The 23,918-nt window shown below is 43.7% G+C and overlaps 1 protein-coding gene across 1 annotated transcript in view; it reads left to right on the top strand.

The window, feature by feature from the left end:
- The window catches only part of SHROOM3 (shroom family member 3), a 238,802-nt gene extending 217,694 nt beyond the window's left edge, over positions 1-21,108 (top strand). The window contains exons 6-11 of the mRNA XM_070948822.1: positions 4,127-4,203; positions 8,446-9,303; positions 11,691-12,170; positions 16,395-16,548; positions 17,525-17,797; positions 20,637-21,108. Coding sequence (XP_070804923.1) covers positions 4,127-4,203; positions 8,446-9,303; positions 11,691-12,170; positions 16,395-16,548; positions 17,525-17,797; positions 20,637-20,978 — 2,184 coding nt within the window. The 3' untranslated portion in view covers positions 20,979-21,108. The remainder of the gene's footprint in view (positions 1-4,126; positions 4,204-8,445; positions 9,304-11,690; positions 12,171-16,394; positions 16,549-17,524; positions 17,798-20,636) is intronic.
- Positions 21,109-23,918: the final 2,810 nt, after the last annotated feature.

Here is a 23,918-nt window from a genome sequence, read left to right as displayed (position 1 = left end):
CTACGTAAGCTAAGATGTTCTTCAGCCCTAGTTAGCTTACATAGGTAAAACCTGGCTAGAAAGAATATGCACATAAAAGCCTACGAAAAGGAAAAAAGAAAATATATATATATATGTGTGTGTGTGTGTATATATATATATGTGTGTGTGTGTGTGTGTGTGTGTGTGTATATATATATATATATATATATATATATATATATATATATATATATATAATATATATTATATATATATATATATATATATATATATATATATTGCAAGCTCTCCTTAGGGAATATAGTGTTCCGTGCAGCCTGGCTATAAATTATACAGCTGTGTCACCCAAGGAATTTGTTTAAAGAAGAGAGGAAATTGATAGCTGTGCAATCTCGCCAGCCGATCTGTCTTCGGCCCCAGCATTCCTGCTCTTCTGTTGCAGCTTCTCTTTTAGCCTGTCTCGGCCTGCATGCCTGATGGGTCTCCCGCGTATAAATTTGGGGGAGCGTTGAAAGGGCCCCTCCCTCACCAGCTGCTGCCTTCCCCACGGATAACAACGGAGGAAGGCAGTCTATATAGCCGAAGTAATCTTTGGACCCAGTAAATTATGACGGGCTGGGATCTGTGTCTCTTCAAAATATGTGATCTTTAGCATCTGGAGAAAAGCCAGTATTGTGTATGTGTGTGTTTTCCCAAGCTCTTTTTTCTTCTTCTTCTTTCTTTTGGGTCTCTGAATTTTTCATACTTGGAAACTCCGGCTGTAGTCAGGGGGATCATTTAAATGCACAGAAAGCTCATACCAGTAGTGAAATTCAAAACTTTTCCCTACCGGTTCTTTGGGCGTGGCTTGATGGGGGGGTCATGTGACTGGGTGGGCATGGCCAACTTTTTTTTTTACTTTAGCATTTTTTAAATAAAAAAAGTTTTTAAAAAGTTCCGATGATCAGCTGTGACAATCAGCTGTGCCCATGATCGTTGGAACCTTTTTTTTATTTATTTATTTTTTAAAAGCATTTTTTTTTTACTGCCGGTTTTCGTAAACCGGCCCAAACCGGTAGCATTTCACCCCTGGTTCATACCATTATATCTCATTGACTGGGAACACCCATTGTATTAGATTTTGGATTAATGCAGGGTGATCCCGGTTATTGTATGTTGTGAGCCATAGACTGTGGCTTTCCATGAGATCTGCCCCACTGATCGTTGAATTATTCAACCCACCGTGATTAAAATAATCCAAGGGATAGGACAGTGCAGGTAGTCCTCGACTTACGACCACAATGGAGCCCCAAATTTCTGTCGCTAAATTGTCCAATGAATTTGGCTCTATTTTATGACCTCTCTCTTGCCAGGGCTGTTAAGTGAATTACTGCAGTTGTTAAGTTTAGCAAAACGGTTGTTAAATGAATCGGGTTATCCCGAGCCGCATGTGGCTCTTTCACCCCTCTGCTGCGGCTCCCTGTCACTCAAAATGTGTGTCACAACTGCCAATGTGTGACACCCGCCGGCACACAATTTATTGAGCTTTTCAACCCCCGGTAGGCCAACCATGGATAAATCCAAGAAAAAAAAAGTTTCAGAAGAAAACAGAATGTTTAATTCAACTACATCTGCTAGTTTTGTGGCTGCTCAAGAAATAGTTAGGCACGGGAAAGGTTTTGTGGCTCCCGGTGTTTTCTTTTCTGTGGGAAACAGGTCCAAGTGGCTCTTTTGAGTGTTTAAGGTTGCAGGTCCTTGGGTTATCCCGTTGACTTGGCGCGTCAGAAGGTCGCAAAAGGGAATCACGTGGCCCCGGGACCTGGCCACTGTCATGAATACATGCCAGTGGCTAAGCGTCTGAATTTTGATCATGTGACTGTGGAAATGTTGCGACGGTCTTAAGTGTGAAAAATGGTCATACGTCGCTTTTTTCCAGCGCCATGGTAACTTCGAACGGTCACTAAGGGATTGATTGTAAGGGATACTTTTAATAATAAAGATAGCGCCAAGCGTCTGAATTTTGAGCACCTGAATATGGAGGCGCTACAATTGTCATAAGTGGGAAAAACAGTCGTAAGTCATTTTACCAGTAGTGTTGTAACTTCGAACGGTCACTAAATCAATCTGTTGTAAATCAAGGATTATCCACCCATTTTGTATCGTTAATTGGAATGCTTTGTTTTTCATAGCAGAGAGAGAAGGAGGAAAATAGCAGCTTTATTATTATTATTATTATTATTATTATTATTATTATTATTATTATTATTATTATTATTATTATTATTATGGATCAACTGTCACTGCAAAAATTTAAATCTAACCCACACCACCATTTATTCTGCAGATCAGATAGCAAGCTAAAGAATTCAAACAAGATTGAAATAGATTAAGAAAATTATCTCGTTTCTCGTCAGGCGGCTTTCTAAGTAATCGTTTGGTTGAATCCCTTCTCTAATGCGCGCCTGTCTCTTGGCAGCTCTTCATAGTTTTTATCTGCATTCAACCAAGCAGCACCACGATCTACATCTATGGGATATAAGAGTAAATGCAGATTTATCAGCTAAAACTCCTCTTTTCTTCTGGGTATACAATGCAGTTTTATTAGCAACATATTGAAGAGTCTCTTGGGAGCGGTGCGGGGGCCTAGAGGTGGCGCTCTCGCCTGACAATCAGGAGGCTGTGAGTTTGATCCTAGGTCCGTGATGGCGAAGCTATGGCACGCGTGCCACAGGTGGCATACGGAACCATATCTGTAGGCACACGAGCGTTGCCCTAGCTCAGCTCCAGCATGCATCTGTGAGCCGGTCAGCTGATTTTCAGGCCTTCTGGGTCCACCGGAAGTCGGGAAATGGGCCGTTTCCGGCCTCCAAAGAGCCTCTGGAGGGTGGGGAAGGCTGTTTTCGCCCTCCCCAGGCTCCAAGAAAGTCTCTAGAGCCCAGGGAGAGTGAAAAACGGGCCTACCGGTAACCTTTTTGCCGTTGTGTGCCAAAAAGGGGGGGGCGGAAGCACAGGGGGGCATTGAATTATGGGGAGCACGACCCCACCCCACTCCCCCCACTTTTGGCACGCAACAGCAAAAAGGTTAGCCATCACTGTCCTAGGTAGAGGCAGATATCTCTCCTCTGGCCACAATGAGAATATATCTGCTGAATAAAACTCTGCATTGGCAACAGGAAGGGCATCCGGCCAGTAAACACTTAGCTCCATTCAGTTGCACAGCCTTCACCTCACAAGGAATTAAAAGATGATACTGAATTATAATGGGGCAAGCCATTATACCATTGGAAAATACATCCCCATGCTGTTTTGGGATACAGGTAGTCCTCGACTTATAACAGTTCATTTAGTGACCGTTCTAAGTTACAACGGCGCTGAAAAAAAGTGACCATTTTTCACACTTACGATCGTTGCGGCATCCCCGTGGTCACATGATCAAAATTCAGACGCTTGGCAACTGGTTCACATTTATGACGGTTGCAGCGCCCCAAGGTCGTCATGGGATCCCCCTTTTGCTACCTCCTGACAAGCAAAGTCAGCACCCCATGCCCCGTTTTGGGCCTAGTAGGCCTCCCTGCCCTTACCTGGGAGCCAAGACGAGGCACGTGGGGACTCCTGGAAGGGGAGAGGTGGGGCCAGCCAGAAATTTAACAACCGTTTCACCTGAACTGGCTGAATCCCACCACTGAGCAGAAGTTTTAGGCTTTTAATATTTTAATGTGGCAGGCAGAAGTGAGTAAGGAAAGATGATCTATAGATGCAGTGATAGATTTTTTTTACAAAAAAAATAGATAATTAGCAAGCATAGGAGACAAAAACAGAAGGAAGAGACGGGTCTTTTTCTGTCTGTGAGCACAGAGGCAATTCAGTTATTCTGTCCCTTCCAAAAGGTTTTTCTTCCTCTTCCTTCTGTCCACTCGAGTGCAAGTAGTCCTCGACTTACGACAACAATTGAGCCCAAAATTTCCATGTCACATGTTCAAAATTCAGGCGCTCAGCAACTGACTGGGAAGGTTGCAAATGACAATCACATGACCCCAGGACATTGGAACCGTTTATTAAACATGCCAGTTGTCAAAATGCCCAGACACTATTTGTTGAACTTCTCTTTGACAAAATAATGTGGCTTTTTAAATTTGCTTTTAACTTCCCATCTCTTCTCCTTAAGGATTTTCAGGTGGAAGACAGTAATCAAAGCTCCCATTTTATGAAAGATCCTTTCTACGTACTGGGTGCTACAAGCAGGTAAGTGTGTTTGTATGGGGGTTTGTATGTTGCAGACATGTTAAATGCTTAGAAATGTTATTTCCAAAATCTACAGCTGTAAAAGTCAGTAAGCTTGCTCCGTAGGTCATTGAGGGTGCCCTTTTCTTCAACGAAAGAGCTCCGTGCAATTCCAAAGACTCACTAACCAAATTGTGCTGGTTTTCATTTCTCATAAATTGGAAGGAAGGAAAGAAGGGAGGAAGGAGGGGAGGGGAGAGAGAGAAAGAAAAAAGAGAGAGAAAGGAGGGGGGAGGAAAAGAGAGAAAGAAAGAAGGAAGGCAGGGAAGGAAAGGGAGAGAGGGAGGGAAAGAAGAAAGGAAGGAAGAAGAAAGGGAAAAAAAGAAAAAAGAGGGAGGAGAGAGAAAGGAAGGAAGGGGAGAGAGAAAGAAGGAATGAAGACAGTGAGAGAGAGAAAGAAAGAGAAAGGAGGGAGGGAAAGATAGAAAGAGAAAGAAGGAAGGCAGAGAGGAAAAGAGAAAGAAAGAGAAAGAAGGAAGGAAGGGAAGGAAGGAAGGAAAGAAGGAGGGAGGGAAAGAAAGGAAGGAAGGAAGAAAGAGTGAGTGAGGGAAAGAAAGAAAGAGAAAGGGAGGGAGAGAGAAAGAGAAAGAAGGGAGGGAGGGCAGGGCAGGAAGGAAAGAAAGGGAGGGAGGGAAAGATGAAAGAAAGAAAGAGAGGGAAAGAAAGAGAAAGAAAGAAATAGGGAGGAGAGGGAATGGAGGGAAGGAAAGATAATTAGGGATGCTTTTCAAATTGCATCAGGTTGAGTGAAATGCTAGTTCGGTCAGAAAGATTGTTAGGATTCCTTCCAAAACTTCCCGGTCACCTCCACTGCCACAAACACCCTCAAATGCTTTACTTCCTCCTCAGCCTCACTGTGAGACTCACAGCGACTTCCAGCAACCCCCAAACTTAGCCTGTGCTAAGCCTTGCAGACTTCACAGCTGCTTCCACATTCAAAGGGAGGTCGGGTTGCTTGCAGCCACATGCTTTGGGAAAGGACTCCCTTCAGATGTTTTGCATATCCCACATAATGACGGCTCCAGATGGCAGGGAAATCATAGGAGAACTATTTCAGAATGTCATGTATTAACCTAACGTATTTGTGTCATGCTCCCTAACATGGGATCGGGGTATTACTGGGACCTTTGATTGTGTTGAAAGTTTTATGTTTCTGTCCAGTCCCTATTTGTAAAACCACCTATTTACTGGAATGGAGATCTTGCTTATTGTTTAGTACAGGGGTCTGCAACTTTAAATACTCAAAAGAGCCATTTGGACCCGTTTCTCACAGAAAAGAAAACACCGGGAGCCACAAAACCTGGGTGGGTGTGGCCAACTCAATGTCACTCACTTCCACCAGTCACATGACCACCACCCCCAGCCACGCCTACCCAGCCGGTCATTAGGGCAGAGAACCAGTTTTGTTGTGACCCCGACTCCCGAGCCTGTCCTAACAGAGGAAGAGGACTCAGAAGGTGATGAGGAGGAATTGATAAGGCCTCCCCAGGACCCTCCTCTCTGGCAATGCCTCAGTTTCCATCCGAAGACCAAGAGGAACAGCCTGGGATATGCCAGGAGGAAAGCATATCGGAACAACAACAGATAGGGAGTGAGGATGATGAATCCTGGCTTGATCCCAGGCAGCGTCGGAGGGAGAAGCATGCGCAGCAACGAAAGAGGTGTGGGAGGGTCAGAGATTGACCTGAGTCACTGAGCCACACCCCACAAGGAATAAAAGTGGGTGTGATTGCTCTTCAGGCTTTGTGACGGTCAAAGTTAAAAACCTGAGAGTCACATCGTGTTACCTGAAATCTGGCTTGTGCGTATTTATTTATTTATTTATTTTATTTTATTTTATTTGTATGCCGCCCTTCTCCAACAGGACTCAGGGCGGTGAACAGCCACGGTAAAACACAACATATAAAATTTAAAAGCAGTTTAAAAGACACTAAATAATTTTGGCCATCAATTTAAAACAACCCAGTTAAAACCAATTACAAATTAAAACCGAATTTGGACTGGACCTTGGCTAACTCTTGCTTCGTGGATTACTTTTTGCTACTGAACCAGACTGAGGATAAACTCTCTCTTGCTGACTGTGAGTGAAAACTGACTTGGCAGGCATTTCGCAGTTTACTGCCAAAACTCTCATCTGCAAGGGTTTCTAGTCTGATTGCTTAATAAAATCTTGACAGCCGTGCCTGGTTGTGTGTTTGCCTGTGTGGGGAAGGGGGACAGAACAAGTTGTTAAAAAACACCGGGAACCACACAATCCTTTTGACATATCAAAATCAATCGTTTTGACATGTGGAGTCTTCTTGGAACTGTTGAATCAGGACTAAATTCAGCAGTCCAATGTGCATTTAAAAGATACAAGCCACTCTTTTGAAGACAGCAAAGTCCACATTTTGGACAGAGAGGGCCGCTGGTTTGAAAGAGGGGTCAAAGAGCCCATCTGTGTCAAAATTGAACTGCCCTCTCTCAACAGAGGGGGAGGATACGACACTCCTCCTGTTTACAACACAGTCCTTTCAACAGTACCAAGAAGGCTCCACACCCATTCGCATCACTCAGGTGACCCTGAGAACGCAGAGTCTTTCTGGGGGCTGGGGAAGGCAAAAACTCTCCCGTTTTTGTGAAAAACGGGCCCATTTTCGGCCTCCCAAACCCCCCATGTGTCACGTTTTTGCCCTCCCCAGCCCCCATGAGCACTCTGCAGGCCTCCCAAACCCTCTGCAGGCCCCATTTTTCCTAAAAATGGGATGCTCCTGGGAGTCAGGGAGGGCAAAAACTTCTTTTTTTCTTGTTTACCTCTTCCAAATCTTGGTGGGTCTTATACTCCTGTGTGTTTTATAATCTGAAAAATACGGTGTTAGGGAATGGATATATATATAAACCATCAATGCATGTTTGCAGTCAAAATGTAATATATAGCTTTAAGATTGTAATGCTATATTGCATCATACTGTGTTCTGATTGACTAGCTCTGTAGCCAACGTACTTAAGAGGAAGCTTGAATCATGGCTTGTTTTTTCTCTTATTACATTATTATTGCTACCTCTGCTCCTCTCTGCCTGTTCTCTCTGCATGATCACTGCTTGATTATTGCTACTTGTTGTTTTCTACTGTTTTACTACTACTACTACTACTAATAATAATAATAATTTTATTTCTATACCGCCCTTCTCCCGAAGGACTCAGGGTGGTGTACAGCCTATTAAAAACACAAAACAACATCAGTTAAAATAGTTTAAAATTATTAAATAAATTCGGCTAAATTTTAAAACCCCAGAAATTTAAAACCCAATTTAAAATTGTTATGTTGATAGCCCAGCCTGGCAGAACAACAGGGTCTTGAGTGCGCAACGAAATACCTGGAGGTTGGAGATCTTACGTATTTCCGGGGGCAGTTCATTCCACAGGGCTGGGGCACCCACAGAGAAGGCCCTCCCCCTGGGTGTCGCCAGCCAACATAACTTGGCTGATGGCACCCTGAGGAAGCCCTCTCTGTGGGAGTCAACTGATTGTTTTACTGCTGTACTTATTCCTGTTGCAACTCTAAAAAGAACTGTTTTATTGCATATGACTACAACAACTGGTAAGAAGACTTTGTTCTTGGAATATCCCTGGATTGACAATTTAACTATCTTTATCTGTGTATGTATCTGGATTGTTTATTGGACTTTGTTTTGATTTTCCTAAAAGTAAAAGAATATCACAACTCAGTGTATCTGTGTATTGACAGTGCTTATTCACAATCACTCTCAGCCGTTTCTCATGTGCACAACCTTGCTACTCAAGGGTTACTCTGCGCATAGTCCTTAACATTGGTTATGGGCCCAGAATACTGAGAGTTGGTGTGAATACACAGTACCATATTCAGACAGCTGTGTTTGTGGATAATTGTCCAAGTGAAGATGGCATAAGAACAGTCATCCAGCATATCCATGATAACCCGGTTGGATTCCTTAACATACGGTATATGCATAATTTTGTATTTATTTATTTTGTCATATTTATGTCGTGTATTTTGGAGGTGGGGGCCCTTTGAGAGCTGTACACAATGAAATTTCATTTTAATTTATGCGGATTAATGTGCATTCAAAGTGACAAAGTTAGTCTAAGTCTAATTTGGTGGGTCAGAATGCTTTTTTTCCTCCCCTCTTTTTGTTTTGTTTTATTCCACTTTGAGAAAACTCTTGTTTTCTTGCTCTCTCCTAGGTCATTTGGCAATAGCAAGAGAGGCCACCTGGAAAAATCGGCGTTCACGCAATACCGTCCTCATCACAGCAGTGAGAATGTGGGGAGCTCGGCACCACCCGCAGAGAGACAGAAGGTCCCTGATATTCTCCGACATCACAGTCGGACTTCGGCCTTTGTCTCCCCTTGCCCGGATATGAAGGAGAAGCATTCCGAGGCCAAGCAAGGCTTCAGACGGGTCGCTCCTTCCAAAGCCAGCTATTCTTCCCGCAGTTCGGCATCCTCCACCCCGACTCTTTCAGACTTCTCCGCTGCTGGAGACAACACGCTCACGAGGTGGCCGCCCAGAGCTGACAAGGAAGACAATAACAAAACTCCGAGCCAGGTCCTGGAAAGTGTCAATCACCCAAGCAAGGAGCCAGCAGAAGAAACAACTTGGAGGTCCAAGTCTACTCTGTCTCAAAGACAAGCCCCAGCTAAAATGAAATGGGCCAGAGAGGACAACCATCCAAAGAGCTCCACTTCTGTTCAAACATCTGGCCAGAAGGTTTTCCAACAATGGCATGGGATCCCCTCTAAGAATAGTTCCTTCTCTGAGCCAGAATCTCTCTCTAATCAAGGAAGGTTGTCCCTTCGCATCTCAGAGACCTACCTCCAGATGTCCCCACCACTGTTCTGTCGAGAAGAGGATGATGATGATGTTTTCATCCAAGAAGCCCAGACTCATCCTATGGGTGATCTATCAGAATATCCACCACCTCCTGAGAGTCCCATTGACAATCTAGAAGAATTTCCATCGCCACCCCCAAGTGTGGCATTTGAAGAGGACAATCCAGCATCAGACAGCTCTATAAGTCTTGCAGACGAGAAGATGACAAGGTATTGGATATTGCAGTGACTTTTCCCAGTTCTTTCTACTCTTTGGGTGGAACGTGGAATCCTTGGTGCTCTCTGAGCTTGATTGTTTGTTGCAGGCGTTTCATTACCCAACTAGGGAACATCATCAGTGCTAGAAGGGAGTGGGATTTGTTCTCTTTTTATATATTGGCTAATCCTGTCAGTGTTGATGGGACCGTTCTTGGTGGTTCCTTGATTAGGCTGTTCTTTACTGTTGGCTTGTTTATCATGAGATTCAAAGCAACCAAGAAAACGACCAAGCTCAGACCAGCAATAAGGATCCCACAGTTCAACTCTTGAGTTACAAATATTCTCTTGCATAGAATGTGTTCATCAGCCAGAATTTCAAACTAATGCATTTAACTTAATTTTTGACTTTGATCTACTGGCTCTGAACTCAAATGAGCTTGGTCCTCAGAATGACCCTATGAATTCTTTGAGGACAACTATTCTCTAAATTCTTAGATATTTGTCCGGCATTCAGGTGTAGGGTAGGATAGAATAGAAATAGAGTAGAGTAGAGTAGAGTAGAGTAGAGTAGAATAGAATAGAATAGAATAGAATAGAATAGAATAGAATAGAATAGAATAGAATAGAATAGAATAGAATAGGGAGTAGAGTAGAATAAGAATAGAGTAGAGTAGAGTAGAGTAGAGTAGAGTAGAACAGAACAGAACAGAACAGAATAGAATAGAAATGGGAGTAGAGTGGAATTAGAATAGAATAGAATAGAATAGAATAGAATAGAATAGAATAGAATAGAATAGAATAGAATAGGAAATAATAGGGAGTAGAATAGAATAGAAATAGAAATAGAAATAGAATAGAATAGAATAGAATAGAATAGAATAGAATAGAATAAAAAATAATAGGAAATAGAATAGAAAATAATAGGGAGTAGAGTAGAATAGAATAGAATAGAATAGAATAGAATAGAATAGAATAGAATAGAATAGAATAGAATAGAATAGAATAGAATAGGAAATAATAGGAAATAGAATAGAAAATATAATAGGGAGTAGAATAGAACAGAACAGAACAGAATAGAATTCTTTATTGGCCAAGTGTGATTGGACACACAAGGAATTTGTCTTGGTGCATATGCTCTCAGTGTACTTAAAAGAAAAGATACGTTCATCAAGAATCATAAGGTACAACACTTAATAATAGTCATAGGGTACAAATAAGCAATCAAATCATATTAGGAAACAGTCACTATAAATCGTAAGAATACAAGCAACAAGTTTACAGTCGTACAGTCATAAGTGGGAGGAGATGGGTGATAGGAACGATGAGAAGATTCATAGTAATTGTAATGGGGCTTTAGTGAATAGTTTGACAGTGTTGAATTATTTGTTTAGTAGAGTGATGGCGTTCGGGAAAAAACTGTTCTTGTGTCTAGTTGTTCTGGTGTGCAATGCCCTATAATATTGTTTTGAGGGTAGGAGTTGAAACAGTTTATGTCCAGGATGCGAGGGGTCTGTAAAATAATAATAGGAAATAAAATAGAAACTAATATGGAATGGAATGGAATAGGATAGGATAGGATAGGATAGGATAGGATAGGATAGGATAGGATAGGATAGGATAGGATAGAATAGATTAGATTAGAATAGAATAGAATAGAATAGAATAGAATAGAATAGAATAGAATAGAATAGAATAGAATAGAATAGAATAGAATAGAATTCTTTATTGGCCAAGTGTGATTGGACAAACAAAGAATTTCTCTCCTGTGCATAAGCTCTCAGTATACCTACAAACAACAAAGTAATATAATCAGTTTACATACACAAACAACATCTACATACAAACAAGAAGTATACATACAAATAACAAGGTAATACAGTCATATCATCAGGCTCAAGGTTGACTCAGCCTTCCATCCTTTCGAGGTAGATAAATTGAGGACCCGGATTGTGGGGGCAATAAGCCAATTTTGTATAGAACAACACCGCTTGGGGGGGCTGAAAGCCCTAATAAGCAGGTCTATACAAAAAAGTATGCAGGCTATTGCTATAATGCATTGTAAGCCGCCCTGAGTCTACAGAGAAGGGCGGCATATAAATTGGACTAATAAATAAATAAATAATAAATAAATAAATATGATACCAACAGAAGAAGATAGTAGAAAAGATGAGAAGGATAATAATAATAATAATAATATCGGGTAGATAGATACCTTCTTTTGAGAGCCGGCAACAGAACTTCATTTTTAACGTGGGCCAGTGTGGTCACACACACACAAAAATGACAATAAAAATTATCTCTTATCTTAATACAGCCATACCACATGAGTAAATATCCTTAGACATAAGACAGTAATACAGTCATTAGGTTGTCTTGTTTTTCCTGCCCCGTATGAACAGGAACCTCAAAGCTTTCTCCAGGGACTTCTCCACGAGAGACAAACCAGGACCAGACTTCCTCAGGACCAACATTTCTCCATCCGTTGGATCTTCAGAACCCAAAGCAACCGGAGTCCCTCCTTCTCCGGAAGCTCAAGAGCGCCATGCTGCCATCGAAGGAACGGTTGAGAAGGAACCTTCTCAAGAAGCCGCAACGGCAAACGTGGCATCCGAGAAGAAGGAGTTCCGTCTCAAGAAGAGTAAAAGGAAAGAGAAAACGCGGGAGGATCTGAAGGAAGAGTCCTTGGCTAAGGAAATCGTGCACAAGGACAAGTCGCTCTCCAGCATCCTGGATCCCGATTCGAACATGAAGACCACGATGGACCTCATGGAGGGGATTTTCCCCAGAGGCTCCAGGGTGCTTAAAGAAAGTGCGAAGAAGAGAATAATGCAGAAAAGGATAAAGAATTCTGCCAGTAATTTCTCTCCAGCCGGCAACAAGTAAGTTTCTTTTTTAAGTTTTTGACCCCATCACAGAATTACAGAGTTGGAAGGGACCTTGGAGGTCTTCTAGTCCAGCCCCCTTTCTCAGGCAGGAAACCCTAAAGACTAGTGTTTATCCTGCGGAGTTACGGAGCCTGCTCGGTTTTGACTGTAGCACTCTCTTTACAACCACAATGTTTGTTTTACGACCGTGGCTTTCTCTTAATGACCACCAATAAAAAAGGATGTAAAAAATGGGACCAGTCACACACGGTGATCTGCTTTATGACCGTCATGATATAACTATAATGCAGTAATGGTGAACGTTTTCGGCAGAGTGCCCAAACAGGAACGTGCATGCATGCACGCGCCGGCTGGCTGGTCTTCGTGGGTGCTGGAGCACCAGAAAACAGGCCAAAAATGGTCCAAAAAACAGGCCGTTTTCAGGCTGGTTTTTGGCTGTTTTCGGGTCAAAAACAGCCTGGTTTTTTTGCCTTTTTTCGGGCCATTTTCAGGCTGTTTTCCAGCGCTCGGTGCCTGCAAAGATACGGAAAGCAGAAGAGCAGCTGGCAACGACGCACGTGCCCACGAGAGTGCCATAGGTTCGCCATCACGGCTATAATGGGAAGATTGGATTACGGTCATAAGTCAAGGACTATCTTGACTATGTATAAAGCATATGATATAGGGGTACGCATACCTATCTATAAGGTATGTGATATAGGGGTAGATGATAGGCATGACATAAATAAACAGATAGTCCTTGACTTACGACAAACAATTGGGACCAGAAAACGAACATTAAAATAAACAGAAAGGTTTATTACTTTAATGTTACACTGAAGTTTTACTTACCTATTATCCATGCAGCAAATTGGCCTTTTTGCTTAAATGTTATTTATCTGAAGTTTTTAAAAAAAACTTGTGCGTTCTGTGCTGCAGTTCAAGTGGAATGAAAAAGAAGTACAGGTAATTCTTAACTTATGACCACAAGTGAGCTCCAAATTGCTCTTGTTAAGCGAGACAGTGGTCAAGTGAGCTTTGCCCCATTTTACGACCTTCGTGGCCACAGTTGTTAAGTGAATCGTTGTAAGTCGTCAAGTGAGCCTGCCTTCCCCGTTGACCTTGCTTGTCAGAAGGTTGCAAAAGAGGATCACATGACGCCCGTCATAAATGTGAAGCGGTTGCCAAGCCTCCAAATTTTGATCACATGACCATGGGGATGCCTCAACAGTCGTAAGTCTGGACAACGGTCATAAGTCACTTTTTTCTGTGCCGTTGTAACCAGAGGTGTTGATTCACATACTGTAGCAACCGGTTCGCCTAGCACCGGAAATGTGAGCGTGCGCGCCATCCATGCAGCATCACAAAACATGGCAATTCGCTCACGCGCGCCATCCACGCATTTATACAGCGTCAAAAACACAGCGATATAGGACGGGATTGTGCCCAGGCGGGTGAGTCGCCATTACCGATTCGCTTGAACCAATCCGAACTGGCTGAATACCAGAATACCTCTGGTGGTAACTTAGAACAGTCACTAAAGCCGGGGTCTGCAACCTTAAATACTCAGGACCCGTTTCCCACAGAAAAGAAAACACCGGGCACCTCAAAACCTGGGTGGGCGTGGCCAACTCGATGTCACTCACTTCCACCAGTCACATGACCACCAGCACCCCAGCCATGCCTACCCAGCCGGTCATTAAATCAGTTGTTAAAAAACACCGGGAACCACACAATCCTTTTGACATCTCTCTCTCTCTCCCCTCCCTCCCTCTCTCCCCCCTCTCTCCCTCTCTCTCTGTATCTCTCTATGTCTCTCTCTCCCTCCCCCCCTCTCTGTATCTCTCTGTCTCTGCCCTGGCCACTTCTCCATCCCCCGCTGTCGCCCTTACCGTCTCAGGCCAGGCGAGGAGTGACTGGGAGGGGAGGGCGAGGGGCGGGGCCAGCCAATGTTGGGAATCACCTGACAGGGAGCCACAGGAGCAGAGGGCCCAAAGAGCCGCAGGTGGCTCCGGAGCCGCAGGTTGCCGACCCCTGCGCTAAAGGAATGGTTGTAAGTCGAACAGTGGTGAAATCCAAAAATTTTTAATACCAGTTCTGTGGGCGTGACTTGGTGGGCATAGCAGGAGAAGGATACTGCAAAATCCCCATTCCCTCCCCACTCCTGGGGGAAGGATATTGCAAAATCTCCATTCCCACAGTGGCTTCTTGAAATACTGATCAAGAGCTACCGCAGGGGATTTTCTCTGAAACACGCTTGCCTATGATTTCCCTTTGCAGTGTACAGGGGGGAAAAAATGAGTTGGGCTGACAATTTGAATAAGAGGGCTGGGGAATCCTTAAAGTTTTATATTTGGAGTACTGCGCTAAGAAAGGTGGATTAAATGCTTTATGATACCTCCACGCAAGGTCTCCGTTCACTTGAAATTAAACCTGAGAATTAAGTTTCTGCAGAAGTACGGAATTATTTAGGTTAATGACTGGGGAGATCCTTGGAAGCAGGGTGGATTGGATTGGATTTAAATCAAGTCGATTTAAATCACGATTTAAATCAGTCGTAAAAAGGCTTGATTTACATCAACTCGATTTAAATCACAATTTTTTAAAGAGCAACTGTCGTTTCTGTCCCGCAGCAACTCCTCCTCTGTCCCAATATTGCAGAATATGCAGCCTCATGCTACACAACTAAGCTCCATTTCATGCTGAATAAACTCAATTATTAATGTATCTTAAATAGGAAACTATCTTTAGATAGATTTTTACTCCAAAAGCATTTTATTAAAATAAATTTGATAAAAGTAAAAAAAAAATCCGATTTAAATTTTAAAAAATCTGATTTTTTTTTTTAAAAAAAATCATCGGTTTTTATCCACCCTGCTTGGAAGTAAGAAAAAAGCATAGTTGGCTTGCCCCCTCCAGTGGTGGTCTGGTGTTACCATCAAGGTCCTTGAAGAACATGTCTATGATAATAGAATAACAGATTAGAGACCCTTGGAGGTCTTTTAGTCCAACCCCCTACTCAAACAAGAGACCCTGTACCATTTCAGACAAATGGTTATCCAATCTCTTCTTAAAAACTTCCAGTGTTGGAGCTGGAACTTCTGGAGGCAAGTGATTCTACTGATTAATTATTCTGACTGTCAGGAAATTCCTCCTTAGTTCTAAATTGCTTCTCTCCTTGATTAGTTTCCACCCATTGCTTCTTGTCCTGCCCTCAGGTGCTTTGGAGAATAGATTGACCCCCTCTTCTTTGTGGGATATTCTGAGATATTCTGTCCTGCTATCCTGTCTCCCCTAGTCCTTCTTTTCATTAAAATACCCAGTTCCTGCAGCCGTTCTCCATATGTTTTAGCCTCCAGTCCCCTAATCATCTTTGTTGCTCTTCTCTGCACTCTTTCTAGAGTCTCCACATCTTTTTTTATATTGTGGTGACCCCAAACTGGGTGCAACATTCCAAATATGGCCTTACCAAGGCATTATAAAGTAGTTAAAACACTTCACTACTTCACATCACTGTTAATATGATGTCAACCAGCATTCATGCCAGGGGTGGGATTCAAACATTTTAGCAACCGGTTCTCTGCCCGGTTGCTGGGTGGGCATGGCCATGGTGGGCATGGCCTACTTGCACCACGGTGTGTGTGTGGGGGGGGGGGGTTCGCCCTCCCCAGGCACCGGAGGCTTTCCTCAAGCCTCCAGGAGAGCGAAACTGGCCTCCCCTGGGCTCCGGAGGGCAGAAAAAGGCCCGGAAGAATTTCCGGAAGGCCCATTTTTCACCCACCCAGAGCCTCCGCGCGTGCCCTGCACTTACCTGGCATCCAAAACGGGCCGCGTGGAGACTCCTGGGAGGGGTGGGGCAGGGTGGGCAGGGCCAACCAGTCCTTGCAACTACCGGTTCAGCAAACCAGATGTAAAATTAGCATCCAGTTCGCCCAAACCGGCTGAATCCCACCCTTGATTCATGCCCCCATCTGGGTACCTTCCAAATAAATGGCCATAATGCCCACCTTACCATGATCACCTTTGAGACTTCTAAAAAGTTGAAGTTCTTAGCTGGGAGGCTGACCAGCTGATGTAAGCTGAGGTTTAACTTTCAAAGCAGTACATGAGCAGGGAGAAAAACTTATCCCTTGCACAGCCGTACCAGTTGTGGAACATATATTAATTGCCACAAGAAGAGCAAAAATATTTTCCTGCATTCCTATTTATATATATGTGTGTTTTCTGAACTGTGTTTAGGAGCAATGAGAAGGAAGCTGCTATGACGATGCCGGTCGCCTGCCCAATGTACTACAGTGTCTCTGTACCCAAAGCTGAACTTTTGAATAAAATCAAGAATTTGCCTGAAGAAGCAGGTGGGGATGACGAACAGGTGGACATCAATGAGAAGAAGGTGAGTTTTGAGCATGTCTGGTGCAGAAGGGACAGGTATTTGTGGACAAGACATTTGTGGGATTAGAGACTTCCATTGAAATGACAAAAGCAGCCCGTCACTGTTGGGATATAAGCTCCACCTTTTCACAATGCATGCACAAAAGGGGCAGGGCCTGTGCTGCACTGGTGAAATGCTACCGTCATTTGACCTACCCTGAAAAAAACCAGAGTGTCTCAACCTCAGCAACTTTTAAGATGCGTGGAACTTCAACTCCCAGAATTCCCCAGCCAGCAATGTGGTTCTAAACAACCAATCATAAGCCGAGGATTACCTGTATGTTATTTTGTGGTATCCCTTCTACGTAGATGCTCGCCAGGAACTATTATCTCCATTCCTTACTTAACATCCTAGTCGTTACGATTTGTCATCCATTAAATTATTAATTTAATCATAATAGTTATTATTAGATCAATCTCATCTTATTTCTTTGACCAGCTAAGTACTGTTCCGTAGTTTGGATGGACGGATGGATAGATAGATGAGATGATAGATAGATAGATAGATAGATAGATAGATAGATAGATAGATAGATAGATGATATAGATAGATGATATAGATAATAGAAGACAGACAAAAGAGACATGGATGGATGGAAGGATGGATGGATGGATAAATAGTGATAGAGAGAGAGAGAGAGAGATAATAGAGATGATAGATAAAGGATAGATAGATAGATAGATAGATAGATAGATAGATAGATAGATATAAATAGATGATATAGATAATATAGATAATATAGAAGACAGACAGAAGACAGATAGATAGATAGATAGATAGATAGATAGATAGATAGATAGATAGATAGATAAAGGCAGGCAGGCAGGCGTGGACAGAGAGAGAGAGAGATAACATATATATGGAGAGAGAGATAACTCATAGCCTATTAATTTGCTTTCCAGTGGTGACTGATTTCTGTTTTCTTCTTATTTACCAGGCCGAACTCATTCAGAGCTTGACCCACAAACTAGAGATTCTGAAGGAAGCCAAGGAGAGCCTCCTAGCAGACATCAAGCTGAACAACACCTTGGGGGAGGAAGTGGAAGCCCTGATCAGCGGCCTGTGCAAGCCCAATGAATTTGACAAGTACCGAATGTTCATTGGCGACCTGGATAAGGTGGTCAGCCTCTTGCTTTCCCTCTCAGGGCGCCTGGCTCGAGTGGAGAACGTTCTCAGCAGCCTCGGCGAAGATGCGGATAAACAAGAATGGGTATGGCGATTTCCCACCTCTGAACCCAAACACAGGGAGTCCTCGACTTACGAGCACGGCTGAGCCCCAAAATTTCCGTGGCTAGAGCAAGATAGTTGTTAAATGAGTTTTGCCCCCATTTTACAGCCTTTCTTGCCACCATTGTTAAGTGAATCGCTGCGCCAGTTAAGTTGGTCAGACGGGGGTTAAGTGAATCTGGCTTCCCCATCGAATTGGCTTGTCAGAAGGTCGCAAAAGGGAATCATGTGACTCCAGGATGCTACAGTCGTCATAAATACGAGTCATGTTGAGAAATCAGGCAGGTGTAGAACCAGTCTTGAACTGGCAGAGTCCTTGTAAACCCCACTCCCTTCTACCCTGTTTTCCCGAAAATATGACCTACCCTGAAAGTAACTCCTAGCTTGATTATTACACGTGCACCCAATATAAACTCTACCCCCAAAATAAGCCCTAATTAAGACCCTGCCCACTCCAGAGTGCACAGGTAAAAATTAAGCTAGGGTGAGGATGGGGGAGGTGGAGCTGCCCTACTACTTACCTTTGGACAGTTGTAGCCAGGCCTCGCACACCTGCCTCGCCGGCCCATTTCTTCTGCAGCTGGCAACCCCGGCAAGGCTTTCCTTTTTTTAAAAAAAAAATAATAATAATCTTTATTTACATTTTTCGTTAAAAAACATAGAAACAACACATCATAAAAAGATAACACACAAAAAAAAACAACAACAATAAACATACATTGCTTCTTTGCAGTACCTTAATACATAAATGTTCGGTACTGTATCTCTACATTATAATCCGGAGAAGACAAAACAACTTACATGCCTTAATATATCAATTAGGTCTGTCCGACCTCACTTATCTTATATAGGATAGGTTTCTCAACAGATATCATTCCTCCTCTAAAATGGGATTTACTTTCCTCTTTTCTAGCCATTTATAAAATTTATCCCATACTAAACCTCCCTGTAATTGCTCTCTCTCCTTTAATTTTTTGGTTAATGTATCCGCTTCCGCACAGTCTAAGATTTTTTTTAATAATAACCTCTTCTGTTGGGATATTCTGGTTTTTCCAGAGCCTCTGCAGCTGATCGATCCGGAGCTCTGTTATCGGCTGCAGAGGCCTTCAGGAAAGCCTTGCCGGCCGCAGAAGGAGAAGTTCCTGAAGGCCTCTGACAGCGAAAAGGAGGCCGGGGGTCACGCGCGCAAGTGTTGTAACCTAGGCTCACTTAATCATTACAGGACACAATTAGTCTCAAACAAAACTATTTTATTATAACAGCTGAGAATTACTTCATTCCCAGCTTAGTCCAAATTAATTCCAAAACAAGTCCTTCAGAAAAAGTCCTTCAGGCTTATCACAAACTTTTATCTTCTTTGGCACCCTGGCAAAGCCCCACAAAATTCAGAAACAAGAGACGTCGACTGGAAAACAGATTTAGCAATGTTGCTTTCCTACAAAGAGCCCAAGGGCCTTTGCTGCTCTTTTAAGCCTTATAGGAGGGGCCATTCATCTCCTGATCTTACTCCTGAGTCATCTTTTTGCTTAAGCTGCTCTTGCCTTCTGGCAGCTCTGTGCACGCGGGCACTAGGAACAGGCTCCTCCTGTTCCTCTGCCTCTCTGCTGTCTCCGGAGTCCGTGCATTGCTCCCAGATGGCCGTGGCCCCATCTCTGCCTCCGACGCAGAGCCCTCGTGCGGGCCTTCCCCTGACTCCAGGATTGGCCCATGGTCCTCCCCAGCCTCCTCACTATCCAACTCCGCTGCTAGCTCCGTGGGCTGCTGGCGGACCACAACAGCAAGTGAGGTTAGTCAGTGGATGACTTCTCCCGAAAATAAGATCTGGTGCCTTTTTTGGTGGCAAATATATATATATATATAAGACAGGGTCTTATTTTTGGGAAAACACGGTAGCACTGATGATGTTACCTAGTTGGGTAATGAAATGTCTGCGAGGAGAAAAGTTTCAAGCTCAAAGGAGCACCAAGGATGCAAGAAGTCCTTGCATGGAGACCCCTTGAGACGAAAGAGGCCCCGGTTCAGTTCAGCTCCCTCTCATTCAAGGAGCTTTCTACCCAAGCCAGCTTCTGATTTCAATTCCCACGGAGGAGATAGCGTCGTACTGTCTGTCTTTACCCACCCTGTTGAAATCCCCTTGCGTAGGGCTTCCTGTTCTGACCTAGGCTTCCTCAGCAGCACAAAGCCAAGTCCTCGTCCCAATAAACCCCTTTTATTTAATTTACAGTGAATTCCTCTCCAGCAAAGTCTTTCCTCTCCCACAGTCTTTCAAGATAGTTCACAATTACCAACCTTTATCGGGCTTGGAGAGTAGCCAGGCCGATATCTTTCAGATGCCGCAATACTTGGCAAGAATGCAGGAATGAACTAATTGTCTCCTGCAAACACCCCTCCCCTTTCAATCCTCTTTTATTCCCTCTGCATTCATCATCTATCTGTGGCTTTACTCCCAAGTCGACCCTTGTTCTTTAGCTGTTCCCTTCGTCTGGCAACTCTGCGCAGGCGCATACTGGGAACAGGCTCCAGCTGCTCATCTGCCTCACTGATGTCTGACTCCGAAGGCAGCTGATAACTGACATACGGCCCTGGCCCCCTCTCTGCCTCAAATGTGGAGCCCTCATCAGAGCCTTCCTCAGACTCTAGGACTGGCCCATGTTCCTCCCCAACCTCCTCACTGTCCAAATCTGCTGTCAGCTCCCCTGGCGGGCCACAACACTTCTGTTCTAGACATCTTAGGTCGCTACAGGATCCCACATCATGCCAGGGCTGCCGTACCGAACCTTTCATTTTGTCTCTTTTTTGTTTCTCCCATTTTTCTCTCCCAGGTTTCTCTGAATGAAAAGCGGAAGATGTTAGCAGGCCAGCATGAAGATGCTCGTGAGTTGAAGGAAAACCTGGACCGTCGAGAACGTGTAGTCTTGGACATCCTGTGCAGCTACTTCTCGGAGGAACAGCTTCAGGATTACCAACACTTTGTGAAGATGAAATCGGGGCTGCTTATAGAACAGCGGGAGCTGGATGACAAGATCAAACTCGGGCAGGAACAACTCAAGTGCCTCTTGGAAAGCCTCCCCACAGAATACTTCCTCGAGAGCAAAATGGCCGCCGAACCTCCAGCGATCCCGGGGGCCAGCTGTGAGAACAGATCTACCCCATCTTTCCTCTGACCTCCTCCAGATGAAGCTCACGTTAAAGCGAACAAACCCCTTGCATTTATTTAATCAGAGACAAGAGTTTCACTTTTGAAATCGAAGGAGGATTCGTTTTTCTCTTTTCTAATTCACGTAGGGAACTCAAAACAGCCACGAAGAGTTTACGTTCTTTTTTTTTTTTCCCCTGCCAAAGACGCTTTTTTCAAAAGGCAGCTAGATTTTGTTTTTCTCTGAAGATGTTTCGCTTCTCATCCAAGGAGCTTCTTCGGTTCTGACTCAAGAAGCATCTTGGATGAGAAGCGAAACATCTTCAAGGAAAAACAAAGACCAGCCACCTTTTGAAAAAACACCTTTGGGACAGCCATGATCTGGATGACTAAGAATTTCCATAGACATGTACATTATTTTTTCCCTTCTATCTGCAATCACAGCAAAACTACTTGGAGCACATGAGAAAGGATGTTGTTCTAGAGGCTCAAAATGACCCAGGAAGGAATGCCTTGACATTCGCTTCCAACCTTTCTGAGTTCAAGCCGTGCCCGTTGCGGGAGTGCCCTCTCCGAGCTCCAGATTAAATTATGAAGGATCTACAATAATGAAGCCTTAATTAAAATATCGATGAGCTCTCTGCTGTGTCTTGAACAATATTTATATTTTTTAAAGCTACCAGACGGAATTCTGTAAAGATTTTGTACATATATACACTATTAACCGGTTGTTTTGATTCTACTTCAACAATGCGGGGAGGGTTGGGGGTATGGTTTTAATTTTTAATTTTTGTGTGTGTGTGTGTGTGTGTGTGCTTAACGACAACAAAAAGAAGCACCTCCTCCACCCCACATGGGAGGGGCAAATACAATAGTTTGGAGCAGCTGTGTGGATGATGCTAAAGGACAGACTGAAAAAAAATTTCGGGCTCCGAGTCAGGGATTCCTCGTGCACACAACTATTGACACGCAATGAGTTCACTTTGTGCTTATCGGCTTAAAAAATGGGGCGCAGATGCAGTTCCCACATTGGCGAAAGGAAAGAATTTGGAAATTCTCAGTTTTACAGGGAAGGGGATCCCCCATGTTGGCGTCGTGGGCCAGGAGTTGTACGCTTACAAATCCATGAGAACTGCCTTCTCTCCCAGGTTTTGCAGATCAATTTGCACTTCTCTGCACAGCTTTGAACGCGGGGGAAACCTCTGCCCATTTTTTTCCCCTCTATGCTCAGCAGGATCCCGTTAGGTTGGTGAGCGAGATGCATATGCCTAGAGTGTCTCTCTGCCAGGCAGGCGGCAGGTGGGGTGGGAGGACCTCTCCCTTTGAACGTCCGCCGAAGGTACCAATAAGGGACTCGAGAATGTTTTTGCACAGCAAAATACTGTCTTCCAAGTGTGACTGCGGTGTGAGACCCAACCCAACCCAGCACTTGTGCGAACCATACAACTCAGGAGTCAGCACGACACAGAAGCTTCTTCCTACATTTTCCCACTTGACTCTTTTAAAAAAACAATAAAAGTCGGAACACGCATCCGCCTGCAAAGGATTGGAGAATTTCTCGAGGTGTTTTTTTTAATTATTTTTTTTCCCAATCTCTCTCTTTATTTATAGATTTTTTTAAAAAAACAAAAAGAACAAAACAAAATCCTTGGTTGTTTTTAAACACTGTGGTTCTTCGTTTTTGCTAACCTCTTTGGCTTGGACTGTCTGTAAAAGCGATCCAAAACTTAAGACATAACGTAGCACAAGAGTTGGGCGGACTGAATTGACAGTCCACACAGCCAACGGGATTTATTTTCTTCTTCTTCTTCTTCTAAGTTCAATCCGAAGGATTTCTTCCTAATTTATTACAGCAGGGAAGTCATTTCCTATTTTCTATATTTTGTATGCGCTCGGAGCCATCGCTCTACGTTGCTTTATCGATCAGGGCTTCCCAACTTTGGCCGCCTTAAAACACGTGGACTTCAACTCCCAGAATTCCCCAGCCAGCAGAGGAGATGAAGTCCACGCGTCTTGAAAGTGGCCAAGGTTGGGAAACCTAGATCAGGGGTCTCCATGCTTGTCGGCTTTTAAGACTGGTGGGGCTTCCAGTCCCAGAATTCCTCAGCCAGCCATTCTTGGCTGCAGAATTCTGGGAGCTGACGTCCACCACAAGTCTTTAAAGTTGCAAATTTGGAGAGCCCTGCTTTAGATGAATTCAAGGGGCAGGAATGTATGTGATAATCTCGAAAGCGGCACCTGTTGCTTCAAAGCTTTATGCTGGGCTGTGACTGTAATAAAAAAGAAAGTGATGAAGATGATGATAGAACAGATATTCCTAGTAAATGATCAGTGGAGGAGGGGGGAATTCTCCCTTGGAAATCTTTCACCTCAACCTCAACCTTATTCCTCCTCCATTCCCATTTAAGGACCTTTAGGCCTCAAAAGCCAGCTGGAGGAAAAGCTTTTAAAATGGCCAGGGAAAAGGAGGGGGTGTAACAAGAAAAAATGAGAAAAAAAGAAGGTGGCAACCAGTAGTAGGTTTCACTTACCTTTGCTACCGGTTCGCAAATGTGAGCTCACTCACTTCGCTCGCGCGCGTCACGTCTGCACACACGCAGACACTTATGCGCAGACCGTCCGTGATGATGTCCGGGCGGGTGGGCGGAGCCACCCATCGCCGCCCTTACCAGTTCGCTAGAACCGGTAGACACTCACTACTGGCGGCAAACCCTCCTTTAATGAGGTCTGTGAGCAGAAAACAAGTCTGTTTCAGAATGTGTAGTTTCACTGAAGTAAAATTACTAAAAAAAAAAGAAAAAAAAGAATGGAATATATTTTAAGAGCGTTAATTCTGGATACTTTTATTTTTATAACGCCTATGTAAGAAGAGTCTCAATGTTATAAAGCAGTTAGTCTCTCATTTTTCTTTCTTTAAAAAAAACCCATCAGATTCCCTTGTTTGTGTTTGCACATTGCATTAAACCAT

This window comes from Pituophis catenifer, unplaced genomic scaffold (assembly GCF_029215685.1).
Source record: "Pituophis catenifer annectens isolate HBS135680 unplaced genomic scaffold, rPitCat1.0.hap2 SCAF_8, whole genome shotgun sequence".
In the NCBI taxonomy this organism is placed as follows: domain Eukaryota; kingdom Metazoa; phylum Chordata; class Lepidosauria; order Squamata; family Colubridae; genus Pituophis; species Pituophis catenifer.
The sequence above is the reverse complement of the archived record's forward strand: the minus strand, read 5'-3'. Positions and strand labels throughout refer to the sequence as shown.